Consider the following 19005-nt stretch of genomic DNA (forward strand, 5'->3'; position numbering starts at 1 on the left):
TTATGACTTATTCCTAAATAAATTATTAAACATGTATCTAGTCATTAAATGTTGAAAAATAAAATTGTTAAGATTAAAAAATATAACAATCATTTAATTCAAATAAAAAGTAACAAAATTGAGTAATATTTAATAAATATTTTTAATACTATACTATTAATCATGTGTATCATGGGGTATAGAATATAAATAACTTATAAGTAAAAAATATTATCGATTATAATAATCACCAAAAAATTAGTGTATTTATAGATTGTTTTTGTAAGCTAAGACCTATAACACCTCGTTGTGGATCCTTGATAGAAATGTTGACTGGTTTGTTCCTCCTGAAAACATAAATATTTCACTTCAAAATTTGAAACATAAGAAAATAGCCAATATATATTTTGATGTCTATGTGAGTTAGACCTCCTTAGACTTAAATATTAAAAAATGTCAAACATCCAATATTATAAAAAAAAAACTGTCCTGATTCCTGACAATAATTTTATTAAAATATAGTAAAATTGTTCTGTATCATACAAATGTTATTAAAACTTGTGTAATTCTTTCTAATTCAAGATTACTTTAAATAAAAATAATAAAAATAACATTTTATGATGCCTATATATGAATTACTTTTCCTCAAGAATAAATTATTTATCAATTGTTTAAAACTGAATTTCATATCAATTAAAAGGAAAAAAATATTTTTTAAGATGTATAATGTATTTAATTAATCAATTTAATATAATATACAATGGTTATATAATAGTTATATAATAGTTCAATGGGTAGGTATGATATCTACCATTTTAATTTGATTCATTTTATAACTTATTATGTTCAGTTATAGATATTGATGGTTGAAATACCAACTATTGTGACCCAGAAAAACATATTTTCTTATAAATTATCGTTTTTTTTCACACAATATAATAACTAATAATCGATGAATCAATAATCTTAAGGATTAAGTTGGAAATTATTATAAATATGATAATAATGATGACAACATTTTTAATTTTATTATATTTTTAATAGAATTCTGGGACTCGGGGTTACATAATATGGGCATTTGTTACGACTAATTATATAAAATAATAATATTATTTTACAATTTTGTTATGAACTGTTTTATTTTCAAATGTTTCAAAATGTGATTCAAATAAAATATTTAGTTTAGTTTGATGATAATTATAAGAATATGAATTCTCGTCATAATTCAAATGGCTAGGAAACCCTCACGGAATATTAATTATTTATAACAGGTTCCCCACCCACATGACAATATTCTACACGACTGTCACGACTACGTCTCTATAAGCGTAAATATAGTTGTTATACGTAGTTATAGTTTCATATATTAGCCCGAACTTAAGAATATTAGTTAATAACTAAAATATTTAAGATGTTTTGGAAAACTAGTTTTGGTTATTTAAATAAGTATCGTATATTCGTATTTACAATGCTTGGATTATAAATTGTAAACAATTTTTTTTACTAATGATAAATATTGGTGCATAAACCAATAGGTTAGGCATACACTCGTAAGTCTAAAGTCTTAGGTACCTACCTATATAATATATATTATTTACGATATGCGTAGGTATGTATGAAGTGCCTAACAATATAACGAATACCAATAGGTACTAAAGTCTAAATTCATTAATGAATATAGTTACCTGTTGTATAGAACAATAACCAATGCGCCATCAGGCCTTTTAAAACCGACTGACTTCACAACCGACGTCTGTGTCAACTTTATGCGCGTAGAACCTCTGGAAATAAATTTTGAAAAATGCCCAATCGCGTAGAACATTGGTTGCTTGTAGAATTCATCTTTAGTTTTGTCAACAATAATGGGCGAGTCGATAAAGTTGGACACCCAGGTCGGACCTCCCGTCATGTCTAAAGCTAAATTCCACTCCACCCATCCTTGCACCCAATGATTTAAATCCTGAAATTAAATTTAAAAAAGACCGTATTGATTTTTACATAGGTAAGTATAATAATACCTAAGGTACATACATACATGTATATATCGCATCATGAACGTACAAATCTATGCGCGAAAACTCATCGAAACTTAAAAGGTATCATACCTTTTACAATTTATAATACCTATGACGTCAGATGTTTATAAAATTCCGTATAAAATATATACCTACGGGCTACGGCATATTATCTTTTTAACTAGACATATTTATACCAATGAAGCTATATACTTATTGCGGCAAGTGAAACGTTTATAATAGTAGTAAGACAATACAGTTAACAGTGTTAACTATTTATTATTTTTGATTGATTTTCGACGTTTTTTTCTCCAGTAGAAATTAACAATACTACCTACAGGATATAAAATAGCAAGAACAAATATCTCAAAAAAATGAAAGAGCTGATGCACTTGCCAAAGAGGCTGCTGTGTCACAAAATGCAACCCCATGCCAAGTTTATTCAATAACCGACATCAAACAAATAATTAAAAAAATAATTCTCAATATCTGGCAAAACGAATGGAAAACTTCTAACACCAAATTAAATGAAATTAAAAACCACATTCTCCCTTGGCCAAACAATACAGTCACCAGAAAAGAATAAGTAGTTATCAATAGGCTCAGAATAGGCCACACTAGATTATGCCCACCCATGTGCCCGACTTGCAACGATCCCATGACAGTTAAACACATCCTCACCGACTGCAGAAAGTACGAATTACAACGTCAAAAATTCAATCTAACTCACCATCTCGCTGAAAACCTCAACATCGATACAACTAATGTTCTCAAATTCCTAAGGGATACAGAACTTCATAAAGAAATTTAATATATATTATAAGTATAATAATGTACCCACCATATTTAATGTAACTTATCTATTATTAATATAAATACTATGTAATATTTTTTTGTAACCAATGGCCCATAGTTGCCGAGGCATTTGTCACAATAAAAAAAAAAATTTTAAGATGTTAATTATTATTTTATCATTTGGTATTCTTTATATAATTTCAGATAGAACTATAGAAGTTAAAATCTAGAAATATAATAAAAGTACCGTCTTCCGAAGGTATGCAATTTTAGCTTTTCTCGTAATAGTATCCACCCATATACGATAAATAAATAAATAACCTCTCATATAAACGTACACAATGTGATTTAGTCAATATCTTATCCTCGATAATTTTTATGATCACTCTAGAGTTGAAATAACCCATTTCAACTTTTGTATTAAAACACTTGAAACATAATATTATTAAGTTTTGATATTTTCTGGTGAAATGTGACTTTTATGACCTACTCCGTAGTACCTAACCTACTCATGTATTGTATATAGCCATATAGGTACTTATAATATACACATAATTTATTGGCATTGCTTATAAGTCGTCACTCGTCATAGCTAGACACACCTTGACTGTTTCGATCAAATTCGGCCAAGACCGCATTAATTTTGATCTGAACGTCAGAATGTATACAGCTAGGTAGGTAGCCGGTATGTATTATTTATGATAATTCATTTAGGCGTAAAATAAAATGTATTACGTCGATAATGTTGTTCGCGTAATTTTCTGCTCTGGCCCAACTTCCCAATTGCACTTTGACGAAATCCCACGGCTTGTCACCTGAATAATGAAAATTGATTTAATAAAATTACCAAAACCGTTTTCATCACTTTAAGGTAGGTATCTGGTAAATGACTGTATATTATATTATATTATTCAAATGTAATCATAAAATTGCCAATAGGCGTTTATAAATAAATAATAAATAATAATTTTTATTATAAATATATAATTATGCCTCGCTTTTCGAATATATATAACACACCATATAGTGCTATGTATAGGTACAGCATAATATTCGAGTGTTAATAAACTGGATTTATAAATTATAATTGTATAATATACCGTAATTGCCATTGCTTATTATGCGTAGGAGTAGAATACCAAAAACCTAATTCCTAAGACCGAACATGCTGTCGGGAAAGCAAATATCACTGTAAGTTTTTCGTTAGTGCAGGAAACGGTTGGCTTTCTGACCTATATGTACGCAAATAATATTGCCATCATAGGGAATAATTTAGAAGAAGTTAAATCATCATGTCTGAAACTTATAAAAACTGCGAAAATAGTTGGTCTTCAAATTAATGATCGGTATAACAAAACAGAATATAATATAAAAAAGAACAAATATGGTTAGAAGTGTTCGAAAGAAAAATTCTGAGAAAGATTTTTGGACTTGCAAGGATGATCAAACCGGGGACTGGAAGAAACGGCATAATCAATAATTCCAGAACATATTTTCCAACGCCCTAATATTTCAAAAGAAATCTCAGCCGGAAGGGCGTGCATGGATGAAACAATGATCAATAGCAAGGACCGTAATCGAAAACGACCTTTGGGAGGACCTCCCTTAAGATGGAAGGATTGTGTTGCTAAAGATTTAGGAATGATAGAAGCTGAAATACAATGGAGGGTAGCTACGGTTGATAGAGATATATGGAGGAATATATACTCGGAAGGGTGGTCTTAAAGGCCGTTATCCCTAGTAAAAAAAAAGACCCAACACACCTTGCGACGCTTCAGTGTTCATTATGATCTTGTCACCAAAGTTTTTGTGCACTTCATTCAAAACTTTGACGGGAACGATAAAGTCTAAGTACCAGTGCACGGCTATTCCATCGATGTACTTTGCGCACTGTTCGTCGCTCATGAGCTGTAGAAAAAAAAGTTTTGCAATATTTTATTGAAAGTTATATATTTATTTATTTATATATTTATATATTTATATATTTACATTTACATTCTTGTACTTTTATGTTTAAACTAATACCAGAAATACCTAACCTACCGGCTACCGTGGTAGGGAGTACAAACATTTTATTAGACTATTCAAATGTATATGTCAAGATGTATTGTCGTTTGTGCATCAAAATGTCAAATATAAACAATAAACAATTAAAATCAAAGGATAGATCTACGTACATAAATGTATTTTTATATAGTGTAATTAATTATTATTTATTAAACATTATAAATTACTATTCTGTTGACCAAATTATTTGTCAATGATTACAACTAATAATTACTATTTAGTATTTACTATTAATGAGTATTTTTAAATAATTATTTAAATGACCCGAACCGTATGGAATATAAATAGTGGATAATCGTCGCCTAGCTATAGGTATGTCATAAAAAATAGGTATACTCCATGAACGTAAACTCATGACATTTTGTTTAAGGTTACCAAAAATGTGAAAAATTATAGTAATTTTTATAAATATTATCATAGTAAAATGTATTATTAATAAATTTACATAAATTTGCCATGTTGTGCGTTTGGAAGACTGAGACATCAGATTCCCACACGGACATTATTTGTTGTCTGTGTCTCCGTCCTACAATTGCGTAACATAGCAAAATTACGCTCAGCAGATAACGTTTAGCTATCCGTTAATATATATATATATAGAAATACGAGAATATAAAAAGGAAACATTTTTGCGAATAGCTTAAAAACAATAAATACCTATGAACATTGAACACATTAGGTATATATTTGAAGATATTTGTAATGAAAAAGTACAGTTAGGTACTTTACAATACTGTGCAAGGAAAAACTAAGTTTTTTCATATTATAAAAAATAAAGCTAAATCCTTTACTACATACTAGGACTTAAGGTAAATAATATGAATACAATTTGGGGTTAGTAATTTTAAGTTTTAACCTGCAGATCAATTATAGGTATCAACATCTATAAGAAATCTAGTTTTCAGCCAGTCGTTAATTAGATGTAAGAAAATAAAAACGTGCTATCACGCGTGAGCTAGGAAATGTGACGTGACACGCGTGAGGTGACATAAGTGTGGCGCTGATACATTAAAATACTGTATAAATCTATATCCCACACTTTTTTCCCGTGACGTGATAACACGTGACAGCACGTGAGCTCACGTGACGTGACAATAGTCTGTTCCCACCTTTATCATCTTCTATCAGATATCGCCATCAGTGGCGTATTTACGGGGGGTGGGTCAAGGTGATAACCCCCCCCCCCCCCCACCCCCATAGGCTGTAAATAATATAAAAAAGTTTTCGAAGTCCTAACTATTAAGGACTCTAACTTTAAAGGCGGGGCTACTGGATAAAATCATACCCCCCCCCCACCCAAGACAAAAACCTAAATACGCCACTGATCGCCATATACCGTCTACTCCGTACTCATATATCTCGATTGGTTTCTTGGACAGATCAAAATCAAATAAATAATATTAAATTACATACTGAGCTGTATATATATAGCCTGTATCATTGATTATGTGTTTAAGCCTAGACACTATAATATTATTATTATCATCAACCAATAGGTATAATCAATATAATATAAGATATTATTATCTTACACAAGAAAAATCTAAATACAACGATTATAAATAGGTTAAAAATAATTTCCAAGCAAGTAAGCAGTAGTACGCATATATAGAATAATATAATATATACAGTATTACGGTACCATTTTCATCCACCAAGGCAATACGATCCTCTGGTCGTCGATGGCGAACAACAACGTTCTGTTGTGCTCTGAACCCCTCAGCCGGGGCCCCATGTGACGTCCGATCCATTCGCGGTGCGACATCGGTGTCCAGCCCATAGAATTGAATCGGTTCACGGGCACGATACCGTTGAGCGGTTCGTTGCCCGTGGTCAGCGCCCAGAAAGTCAGGTTTTGTTTGCTGTACGCGTCCAAAAATCTTCAACATATCGGAGGTGCGGAACATGAGATCACGACATTTAAAATTGTATAGGTATACGGTTATACTCGTAGGATTTAAACTGTATATTATGTAATATGTATATTATGCGGACGATGTGGACGGGCCCAAATAGGTACACCATACTTTCCGAAATACCTTTTTATTTTTACCACATAAGAAAAATTGATTTCAAAACACCGTAGTTTTGCCGTTCGATTTTCTACAACAAAAAAAAATTGGGCGTCTGAAATTTTTGTAACAATCAATTTGCATTGATTGTTATTTTAAACCATTTTATTTGCGTTGAGCCAGCCGCCAAGCCACCACACACGGTATGAGCAAACATAAATACTATGCAGGTTTTCATATTATAATGTCTGCAACACTTGACAACTGATATGAATAGGAATACCTATATAAGATAAGGTGTAATAGGCAATAATAGGCAATAGCTATGGTTAGGTTAGGTTATGGAGTATAGACTATAATAGTACTATTAGTAGTTCTATTAACGATAACCACACTAAATTAAAAATTTTAAATACCTATAAATACGTTTATAACAATCACGATTATATGCTCAACATACGATGATATGTGATAGTATAACAATATGATAATAAATATGTTCTCGTTTACTTTAGATGGTATTCCGCCCACGTTTCCATGAATGTTGGCTTGAGGAAACCTATGCCGGAATAGTCGTTGTTGGTTTTCATCCACGGCGGGGCCGACCACGCCGACCCGATCAACTTAATTTCGTCCGACGCCATACTCATTGCGGTCTTTATCAGTGGTATCTGAATATAGGCATTATAATTAATAATAAGGGACATAATATATAAGTCTGGAGTTTATATAAATCTGTAGGTATCTGATTATCTGAAGCTCGACCACCCCGAACAGCGGAAGTTGGAAGGGATTTAAAGTTTTATTTTTATATAACTCATTATACAGAGTCTTCAACACGTCATCCACATTCAATAGGTAACGTATATATTATATAATTGGATTGCGAGTGGGTACCATCGCCTATTGGGGTGCAAATTACTAAGGGATTTAGGAGCGGTGGTATATTACAATATTTACAACTGTCCACTACCTACAACCATTGTCCATCGTCATTCGTCAATCAAGAAAAATAAACATTATTTAACATAATATCAATATTTTATGCGCAAAAAATCAATATTATTTTATTTACAAGATGCATATACCAAATATTGAGTGTTTGTAAGTTATTGCAGACTTTTTGTATACAAATAATTTCCGATTCCAGTTAATTTGTCTAAGACAGGCTTGATAGGGATGGCATTAAATCTTTACCTTAGGCATCAAAACTCAAAATACGTCTCTGCCAACATTAATCAATTTCTTGATTTTTTTTTAACATATTATTATAGGTACCTTGTATTCTGCGTCTTCCGGGGCCAGGTCAAAATTGTTCAGGTCAGGAATGCCTTTGCTGTCGGCGTACGTATATTTGCGCGTCGAGAAATCGGTACCGCCGATCGGCACTCGTCCAATGTTATACTTGATGCCGTCGTCAGCGAAATAAGACCTATGGTATTACATGACAGATCGTAAAATATTAAACTCAAGAACTATATCTAATCGAACTAATTACTGTTACTTAGCATATTTTATTACAAATTTAGAAAAGTACTGGGATTTTTTTATTTTGAAAGCACCAATTATAGGTAAATTTTACTAATTATCAGAAACTGAGAAACCAACTTTAATGTTCAAGCATTTCTCGAATTGTCTATGATGGATACCTTGAATCACATTAAAAAACCTAAAATTAATCTCATATTTTTTTATAATCGTAGTAAGAAAAACTTTTATGGAATGACTAAAAGAGCATAGGTGGAAATAGCGCAGTGGTTGGAGGCTAAAACCTCCCCCCTCCCAAAAAAAAAAAACCTAAACATTATATACCACATTATATAGGAATACGATGAAAAAAATGTCATCCCCCGAACCTCAAACACTATTTACGGCTATGCTAAGAAGGCTATATAATATATATATATATATATATTTGAAATATAAACAGAAAAATTTGATCAATATAGTTTCATATTACCATATTAGGTATTTAGGTCCTACTTATAATCAACGGTATTACTTATTACTTTAGGTATAGATGTATAATTCTGTACAGTTACTACTATAATTACAGTGTAATATTACATTATAAAAAATGCGTACCTAAGCAACGCCAGTCAGCGCGTGTACTAAATGTATAGGAAAGATCGTATATCTTCTTAAAGTCGGTAACATGATCAGATGGCAATAATTCGTTTCCATATTTTGTTATATATATAATTAGAGGCACAAAGTCCAGTTTACAACGGGAAAAGTATATATATACTTTGACCGCGGGCAATGTATTACCCAACCCGGCAGAAATAGTAGGTACACCCACTTTATTATATGAGTTATTATATAAGCTGCATCCGAATTGGTTTCCATACCTATAAAACTCCGAACTTATTCGCACGTTTCAGAACCAATATTAGGATACACCGGTTATTATGATACGAGTTGCCCAAAATTATACCGGGCGAAAAGTATACGTCATATAATGACGGAGAGTTAATGTACAATATGACATTCCCGCGGATAGCCTACATGGCCGTGTACAATGCACTGACCGTATTATTAATACGACCGTTTTGTGACAATTCACACACAAGTCACAATGTACGCGGCTTACTTGAGAAGATTGAGTTGGGTGTTCGGGCTCAGCGCTTTGACATTGATGCCCACCGAGTCCGTGAACGCGCCGCCGAAACCGTGTATGGTTTGGTACGTGGTCGTCGCATCCACATCTATCTCGTCGCCGGACCATTGCGAGTCGAGCGACGGCACGAAAGACCCGCTGCTCCTGCGCATCCGACTTCCGGCGTTCGAAGACGTGTACAGAGCGTACTTGCCGGCCGACAGTGTTTCCGGTTCCGGTGTCCGGTCGCAGTACGTCGAGTTGCACACGCACACCGTGCCGTAAGCGAACTTCCTGGGCAAACAGTCGTCCGCGGCCGTGGCTGCACCTAATAGAAAATATTGGTACGTTGGTGTTACAACGTTCTACAAATCACATATATTGGGGGACGAGGTGGCCGAGCGGTCTAACGCGACGGATTCAGCACAGCCGGTCCGAGTTCGATCCTCGACCACCGGGCGGCATTTTTCTCCGTGCAAGTCACGGTGTCCGGAGAACAAGTGCCGCCATCCCCCCACCCGGGACACGGCAGAAACCTACGGGTGCCCCATTAGAAATTCTGCCAAAAACACAACACACACGTGTACCAACCTACCCAATATAAAAAACCTACAGTGCCCTCCCCCACACCAATGGCCTATGTTGCCGCGGGTTACCCAAAAAAAAAAAAAATCACATATATTATATATAGGCCCAGGAAAAATGACTTTGGGACTTGAGTGAGGTCTTGAACAGCACCCTGAATTCAAAACTATCACCTCTCCTCCCCCCCCCCAAAAAAAAAATATCTTAACCTTGAATAGATTTTTGAACACTTTAAAATTTAAACGTTAATCTGCAATAGGTAGTTGTGTTTTTCTTGACCTCTCCAATACTGTAATATAATATAAAGTGTGTACCTACACACTGTGTATAACTTGTGTTATAAAAATACTTTTTTTTTGATGTAGGTATTTTGAATTAATTAAATACAATAGATAATTAAAAAAGTATTTTATAACTATTTTTTTGTTATATTTGTTAGGTAATACATTGTGTTAGCTCAGGTACGATTTTTCTAAATATCAGTAAATGTAATATACCTAAGCATTGATTTGAATATATTTATCATAAATTATAAGTTATTGTTATATTTTCAAAATGCGTAAAATACCTATACTAGTGTCCATGCTCATTTCCGTTAAAATTAGTAATCACATATGTATACCGTATGGTAACTGGTAAGTTAGTAGTTATTATAATATTATTTATTATTTTTTTACCATTTAGTCCAGTCATCGTCATTATTGCCACCATCGACAATATCCATTTCAGTTGTGCAGCCTGTAACACGAAATGTTCGGCAATTGAAATTTATAGTTAAAACTGCAAAAGTCTAACAATTATTGAAATATGAGTAATAAATTAATAATATTTGATATTTACATGTTTTGAATTGTCTAATAACTCACTAAAAGGTTAGGTTAGCAAATTTGCAAATTAGGATGCACCCAGTAAGAAAGTAAATTATGTGCAGGTGGATTAAATGTATTTATTAAATTAACGTTGCCCGCCGTATGACTTGCGAAGTTCTACTACATAAAAGCAGACTGGGTTATAGAATAGATATCAATGTCCTTTTGGTAGCTGCACATAAACAACAATTTATTATTATTTATTATTATTGTAATAAATAATAATATTGTTGTCACATCGTCCTACCGTTAGTCGTTAATCCTCCTCAAAGGTAACAATAATAATATAGCTATAGTCGGATAAAATTGTACTCTAATCAGCGTGATTTTTTTTTTTTTTTTGGAATGGGAGGTTAAATTGTTTGGGGATAAATCGTTATAATACAATTGAATATCTAATGTCGTACAATTTTGAACTTTATCGCTCATAAAAGATTTATGAGTGACTTTATGAAAACATTTTTTCTTAATTATTAATTTACCATCTAGTATAAAAAAATCTAGAATTCAATTTTAAAGACTTCGATGTTAATAAGTTTAACAGTTTAACTTAAAAATTTCATACATTTTTAACAACAAAATAAATTTTATATTTTCACGAATTGAAAAATTTCGTATACATTTTGACCGTTATAAACAATATAAACACCTATTTAAAATAATTGTGCCCATGAATATCGATATTTCTTAATTACATTCGTAAGTTTGGCCATGCGTGAGAATAAACTTTGAGGAACTTTGTATGAAATTGTCAAACTTTTTTTACTTACGAACAAAAATATTAACATAGGTACCTACATAAATCGTAAAAATGAATATTTAGGTATATCAAATGTCTATAAATGGCAGAAAAGAGCAATCATTAAGAAACATATTATACAGATATTATACTGCAAGTTGTAACGAATTAATAATTTATGATCTAAATTTAATATTTATACATAATATCTTCTCCGTTTATATTTTAATTTGTTTTATATTTAACGGCATCGTAATATAGGTGTATAATTTTGTTACACCTGTCGACTGCAGTTGGCTTTTAATTAACGAATACTGACTAGATTAACGATAATTTAATATTTTGTGCAATTTAATTGGATATAGTTTCAAGCAAAACAGTATAATATAACCATATACCTACAGTGTACCAGTGTACAAAAGTATTCAATAAAGTTATCTTTCATCTTATCAAAGTATTTTTTTTGTCATGCCTGCGCCGAAAGTTTAGTTTTCGATGGTGGTTTAAGTGTTGGAAAGCGGCCTTTTTCCGTTCAGAAGACTGTAAAGTTGAAATCCCTAAAAGTGCTGGAAACACATATCAAGCGTATTCCCAGCACAACCAGATACTGAAATCTATACCACGATCATCACAAAACATAAACTTTTGGTTGCATCTTATATTCATCTTATATCCTTCTTGATCGACGCGTAAACATTTTTCTTTCATGAAATTATCTTCGTAGAATAATCAGGTCGTTGCATAGATCTCTGCTGCAATACCTTTGCTGTGATCGATAAACGCAAAGGCGTGACAAAAAATAACACTTGTATATTGTTACAATGAAATTTAAAAAATATCAAAAATCCATAGTCACAATTTTTTTTTATAAGCATTTAAAGTTCAAATGTTGACCAAATACGTAAAAATGTGCAAATTATTTTGAGTTAGAAATTCATAAAAATTTTTCTTTTTAAATCTAAAAATTGATAATTTAATACAAGATTTCTTATAAATACGTATATCAACAAAAAAATCCCAACCGGAAAGTCAAATTACATTTTTATGAGCGTTTAAAGTTCATATTTTTACACATTAGATATTTACTCGATTTATCATGTAGCGATTTTATTATTCTGTAATTCAAAAACAAATAACTGTAGATACATGAAAATTCTCATTTTCTATACACCATAAAATTTTAAAAATATTTTGACTTGTTTTGAGCTGTTTACGGACATTGTTAGTTTTCAATTTTTTTGGTTTTTTTTTCTCTAATTGTCAATAAAATGTTATTTGTTGGGTAAAAATGGGTGAAAATTTAATACAAGGATCCTGATATATTGTTACAATAACAGTTGAAAAATATTAAAATAGATACATTGACACAATTTTTTTTTTATAAGTATTTAAAGTTCAATTTTTCACAACATTTATCAAATTTAAAATGTAATAATTATTGTGTAGTTAAATATAATATATAAAATGTTCAACATTTATAGCTAAGGATTGAAAATTTAAATCAAGGTTCCACGTAAATAGGTTATGTATAAACTACTTTATTCACAATAATATCATCAAAATAAATATACTTAGTAGTATCATACGCTGTCTGACCGTCTTCGCTCAGAATCGTTTTTCTCATACAATGATATTTTATCATTGAATTCAAATTTAACACCATCCATTTCAGTGACCCACTTGTAACCTACTGTACAGCAGAGCGATACCCACTTGCCCACCTTTTTATTTTTTTTTTGTTTTTTCCGGCACTTTTGAAAACTACTGGGAATTTTATCTTGAAAATCGGGTTGTAAATTTTTACGTTGTATTATACGTTTGGTACAATAATTGCATTTTACTTTATATATATTTAAAATAGGTAACTGTTGTATTTTAAACGTTTCGAAATATATTCGAGGATGCCAGTCTTTAGGTCAAGGTCATATAATATGTATATTACATTAAATACAAATAACAAATAACAACAACAAAATAGACGTGCAATTTAGTATTTATAGAAAAAAAAACAGTTTTACACATTGTACTATAAGTACTAAGTAGGTATAGCCAACGCCTGACCTATAGTACCTGTGATAGTAGTTTACCTACACGTTATACTAACAAAATGCATTGATCTAATTTTCACATTTCGAGCTTCTTATATTTTGAATTCACATAAGTACATAACACTTATCTACGTACAATTTCGAATATTTTATGTACCGATCAGCTACCTAAAGCATGATTATACTCCATTATTATGCATATTTCACTCAATGCAATTTTATTCTTTCAGTCTCCCAATATAATGGCGTTTCAACAACTATAACATTAGTGGCGAACTATGTCGGTTGGATATCGGGACTTTTTCCGGTGGACCATAATATACAAGTAATAATTGGAGGCATTCCTGCTATTATAGCTGTAGAGAAAAATATATCGAATAATATTGACGTTGAAAACATTATTGACATTGTCAAAATGTACCTACATATTTTTAATTGAATATTGTATTCTGTTTTTATTAAATGCAAAATATGAATTTTTGTTCGTTTATACCAACATGTTCTAAATACTTTCTAAATAACCATGAACTTATACCCTAAATATCACAAAACATATTCACTATCCAGGACGAAACAAATTTGGGGGCCAGTCAAATAGTTTTCCCGAGCCGATCACAGCCATACTCGTGTTTTTCTTACAGCCCGCCACTGCCCCAATGTATAATATGTACACGGTTATAATATCTTCCTATATTATAAGCTATATACTTATAACTTAGGAATATTTAAGACGTTTCGACTTACCATGTCGGCTGTATTCGATGCGTGTCCGGTATATTACCGTAAGCGACCGCACCACGCGCCGTCTGCAATCCACGCGTGCTCGATGGTGTCACGTCACGCTGCGGTCCCCTCGACAGACATGATGGCGCCTTATAATAATGTGTGTACCTACGTATTATTGCGGTGTATGTAGTTCTATTGTTGTTCCAACGGAATACCGACTTGACCTCTCGTCGTCGTCTGCTTTAAGCACTCAGGTGGCTGCCGTACAGTATACAAGTCTGACCGATCCTGCTACGACCGTCTTCAGCATAATATTATTATGACAGTGCACCTATAAGTAGTAATACAATATACATTACATAGGTATATAGTGCGATGAATACAGTCCGACTCATACGTACACTTCTCCGAAACGAACTTAAAAAACCGTCCAAAACGCGTAGGTTAGGTTATATATATATACGTATATTAGGTATATTATGTTATAGTTTACAATAGATATTGTTTGATAATATATTTTTTAATTTATATAATATAAGAATTCGGGTGCAATGTAAACTTATAGAAACGCGCGCGTGATTCGCGATATATTCGTAACGCGTCCTCAGTACGAATACATATTGTGCCTACTTTTTAATGGTCGTCGGTGTACAATATAATACTATAGTTATATGTTATACTTTCGGTCACCTTTGCACCTACTTCCTCACTCCCTCTCAAATACTCGCACACTCTGTCTCTCTCTCCCCCCGTCAAACGAGATAAACCGGATAATTATTGTAATACTATTATGTTATTATACAGGGTGTTCCATAAAGAGTGGATTCAAAAAACCATAACTCTGCGGGTTTTGGTCGTATCCCGATCTATCGGTCGTCAAAGGAAAACGTTTTTGAGCTTCTCTCCACAACTCACGAATAACTAATAGAAGGAATCGAAAGGACGTAGATTTAATTACACCTTACATGTTAACCAGGGTTTGGGACGAGTTTCCATTCATAACCCAATAACCGTCTGGGGGGGGGGCACTAATTTGAACATTTGTGAAGCAAAAAAATTGATAACTTACAGTTATGATTGGTACCTGCTTCAATTTTATAAGTGTAATACTTAATTAAATATATCGTTTTGAAAACCGGACGTTCTTTAAGAAGCGCCCTGTATTATAATATTATACCGTGAGTATTCTCAGTCACTTGGCAATATACGTAACATTTGCGGAATATATATGTATGTACATAATATTTTATGTACCTATATGTATGCACTATGTAACCATATAGGCGTGTCTTGACTATACACATCTATACATGTATATAATATTATATTGATATGTACCAATATTCATATACGCACTACACATATAGAGTGTACCATCAATGTATGGTATAAGTATCTTACGTTAAATGAATGGATCAGGATCACTCTGTATATATTATAGTATTAGTATTATTTACTATTTAGTAGCATTAAAGAATATTTATTAGCCTGTGGCTAATGCTGTATGATTTTTAGAAAGGAAATCATTTTATACCATCGCATCATCAGCATAATCGTTAAATTTATAATCTTACTAAACGTGGTAATTATATTTCCATACATGTGTTTACTGTTTAGTAAAACATTACTTACATTCAATTATCATATTTATTATCACAACTCACGATTAAATATTACCTTTAATTTCTAAATTTCTAATACCTATTTTATTGTATTTACTTTCTTTTTAATAAAATTATTAGGTACCTATATACAATAAAAATCATAGGTAGAGTACACAGGTATTGGTAATCATTTTTTTTTATATATATTGTACAATTTTATACTATTCTTTAAACGTTAGATATATTTCTATAATAGAAATGTTTTAAATTAAAATAACAGACGAAAAAAATGATAATTTATCTTTACACTTGTTAGTTTTTACATAAGGTAACATAAATATTGTACGTAAATAAAAATAGCATTATTTGTTCCTTAATAAAATATCGATAGTGTTCTAAGAATCTAAACATGGTTATTAAATAGTATGTAAAATATATTGGAACCCGAACCGGCAGATAACTGATGATTGTTCAGTTCTAATATTATTTAGTAATTTTATGTACCTAAGTAGGTAATAATAATTGATTTATACTGTAAATGTTTACATGGATTTGTTATTTTGCGTTTTACTGTTTTTAATTACCTGTTTTATAATACCTATACAAAATGTACAGCTCCAGAAAACGAAAAAATACGATCAGTTACCAAAGTGCAATGTACAAATATATAAACTGTTATTCACCAGTTCGTTAGTCATAACAAATAAGTCATTACACTCGTATAGTCGTATGTCTCATAACTCATAAGCCATCGAAATGATACTTTCCCTGTAGTTTTGGACGATGACGTCTTGTAACGTGATGACTAATAAAATGATTATTAAAACAGTCATAAATATGCGCCCGTTTGAATTTTTATCAGATTATATAATTTAAATATTTAGATATGAAATCCATGCTTACTTGAAATTGTTTACCTTTAGTACAAAATCAATATACTTACCTCCAAATACTGCAGGTATTTCCTGGAACCGAAACCTTTATTCTGTAGTTGTAAAGTTCGGTACAGAATGTTTTTTCTATAAAGAAGAAAGAACCAAAGTAAAACCGAAACGGAACAAATCATAAAGTTCCAACTTTCTAAGTTCTGCCAATATTATTTATTATTTGTTAATTAAAATTACTATTACTATTATCTATTTTATTATGCTATTTATTTAACTTATAATAAAATATTATATAAATACAAATATTTATACTTCATTGTACTTTTGTGATTTTTTACAAACCATTAAACTCCGGTCATAAATGCAGAGAAGACAGTTTCAATTAGTATATATGGTAACTATAGTTTGTCTCGCTTTAATATAATTATGATAGTTAATCAGCTGAGACCAATGCACCAATTTTACTTTCAAACGTTAATATATTATTATTTGACCATTAAATAACCATAAATTAACCCACCCACCACTTACTCTGCAGCATTGTTTACAATCAACTGTGGTTTATACAATTTGTACGGTAGTCAAAGAAAAACAGTTACAAGAGATGTCGTATGCCTAGTAGCTTTTCATAAGTTTTAAATAAAGATATAATTATGCATTAAAAATAAAACTATATATTCTAATTTTATGATTACTTCGCTTAGGTTAGCTAGTTATGCCTATAGCTGGTTATAGGCAGTACGACGTAGTACGACCAAAATTTCATTCAATCGTCACACATGCGATGTATACTTAGGTATATACTTGTTTATATCGTTGTTTGATAAAATCTAAGTTCTAACCAGCCTAACTTATAAAAATATACCGGTAAATGAACCCACAATAGGGATGTATCTAAATAGCATATCTAAAACGCCGTGTGGTTATAATTTTATTATTTAAATGCATAGAAATAAGTAATAACTAATAATTAATAATCATTCATTTCTTATGATAACTAGATAATCGATGACAAATGTAATATTTATTCTCAACTACGTATATAGTTATAATATTATATGATTGAAAAAATTATTTTCTTGGAAAACGTATTACGTGCACAAAAAAAATTTCTGAAAATTAAAAATGTGCACTTTTTTTATGAAATCAACGAAATATTATGTAAAAATATGCATCATGAAATTACGTTATTATACTCGTCATTGTACGAAACAAACTCTGTACCAGTGTTATACTACGTCACTATAATAGTAATTATGTATAGTAACTTACTATATATAATATATATATATGATAACTATTAACTTTCGAACCTTTGTAGGAAACAATGAAATATATTATACAAAGACATTGTCTAAAAATGCACGACTTATTAGCTATAATAGAGTTACCGATATACGTATGTGTAGAAAAAAAAATTAGTTTAATATATATTATACTAGTATACAAATTTGCTACAAGAGCGTAATATTTTTTTTACCACTAATATAATTGTATTTTAAGAACGGATATTACTATATATTACTGATGTACAACGTTTGAACGTTTATGAATATTAGCGTATTATAAAAGTATGATATTAAGTAAATACATATCAAATGGCCATGGTGGATATCCTTGCGCGTGCTATAATATATGTTGCATCTTCCTTTTGCGTTTGTTTTTCAGGTGGTTTCGTTTCAGACGTCACTACAGCTGTGTAATTATATATTTTACCAATTATTTTGGATTAATGACGTCCCACGGTTCTAACTTACAAAACGTACATCACGTGCGTGCATGTTTTTTTTTCCGTGTACAAAATGTATACCGATAATATGCGTATCCACGATATTTTTCTCTTTACAGTAATGAAAAAGATTTTTTTTTTTTTTTAGTAATCAACGAACAATAATGATCTAAACAAATCGAACTATATTGAATAGTACACTATTTAAATTATAGATTTCAGTGTACATAATATATACGCGCGGAGAATCCTATATTTTATAATCACGTTCGAATTACGCTATGTACATTACAACGCTGATGCATACCATGCTCTAGATAACCCCTTCCATCGGCGATGGCTAATATGCCT

The 19005-nt window shown here is 31.3% G+C and overlaps 1 protein-coding gene across 1 annotated transcript; it reads right to left on the reverse strand.

Annotated features, from left to right (window-relative positions):
• Positions 1 to 73: 73 nt before the first annotated feature.
• On the reverse strand, positions 74 to 15093 carry LOC132942409 (lysosomal acid glucosylceramidase-like). Its single transcript, XM_061010745.1, has 11 exons — positions 14836 to 15093; positions 14453 to 14765; positions 10730 to 10790; positions 9462 to 9795; positions 8147 to 8300; positions 7379 to 7539; positions 6499 to 6736; positions 4553 to 4697; positions 3525 to 3604; positions 1665 to 1939; positions 74 to 326 (listed from the first exon to the last, which is right to left on the reverse strand). The coding sequence occupies exons 2-11, from the start codon at positions 14453 to 14455 to the stop codon at positions 227 to 229; spliced, it is 1551 nt and encodes a 516-aa protein (XP_060866728.1). The 5' UTR covers positions 14456 to 14765; positions 14836 to 15093; the 3' UTR covers positions 74 to 226.
• Between the last annotated feature and the right edge of the window lie 3912 nt (positions 15094 to 19005).

The sequence above is a fragment of the Metopolophium dirhodum genome, chromosome 4 (assembly GCF_019925205.1).
Source record: "Metopolophium dirhodum isolate CAU chromosome 4, ASM1992520v1, whole genome shotgun sequence".
In the NCBI taxonomy this organism is placed as follows: Eukaryota; Metazoa; Arthropoda; class Insecta; order Hemiptera; family Aphididae; genus Metopolophium; species Metopolophium dirhodum.

Excerpts from the sequence above, each read along its gene's own strand:
- LOC132942409 (XM_061010745.1), bottom strand. Across the intron at positions 7,540-8,146 it reads CGGAAGACGCAGAATACAAG|ATACCACTGATAAAGACCGC; the intron begins GTACCTATAATA and ends GCCTATATTCAG. Across the intron at positions 1,940-3,524 it reads ACGCGAACAACATTATCGAC|GATTTAAATCATTGGGTGCA; the intron begins GTAATACATTTT and ends ATTTAATTTCAG.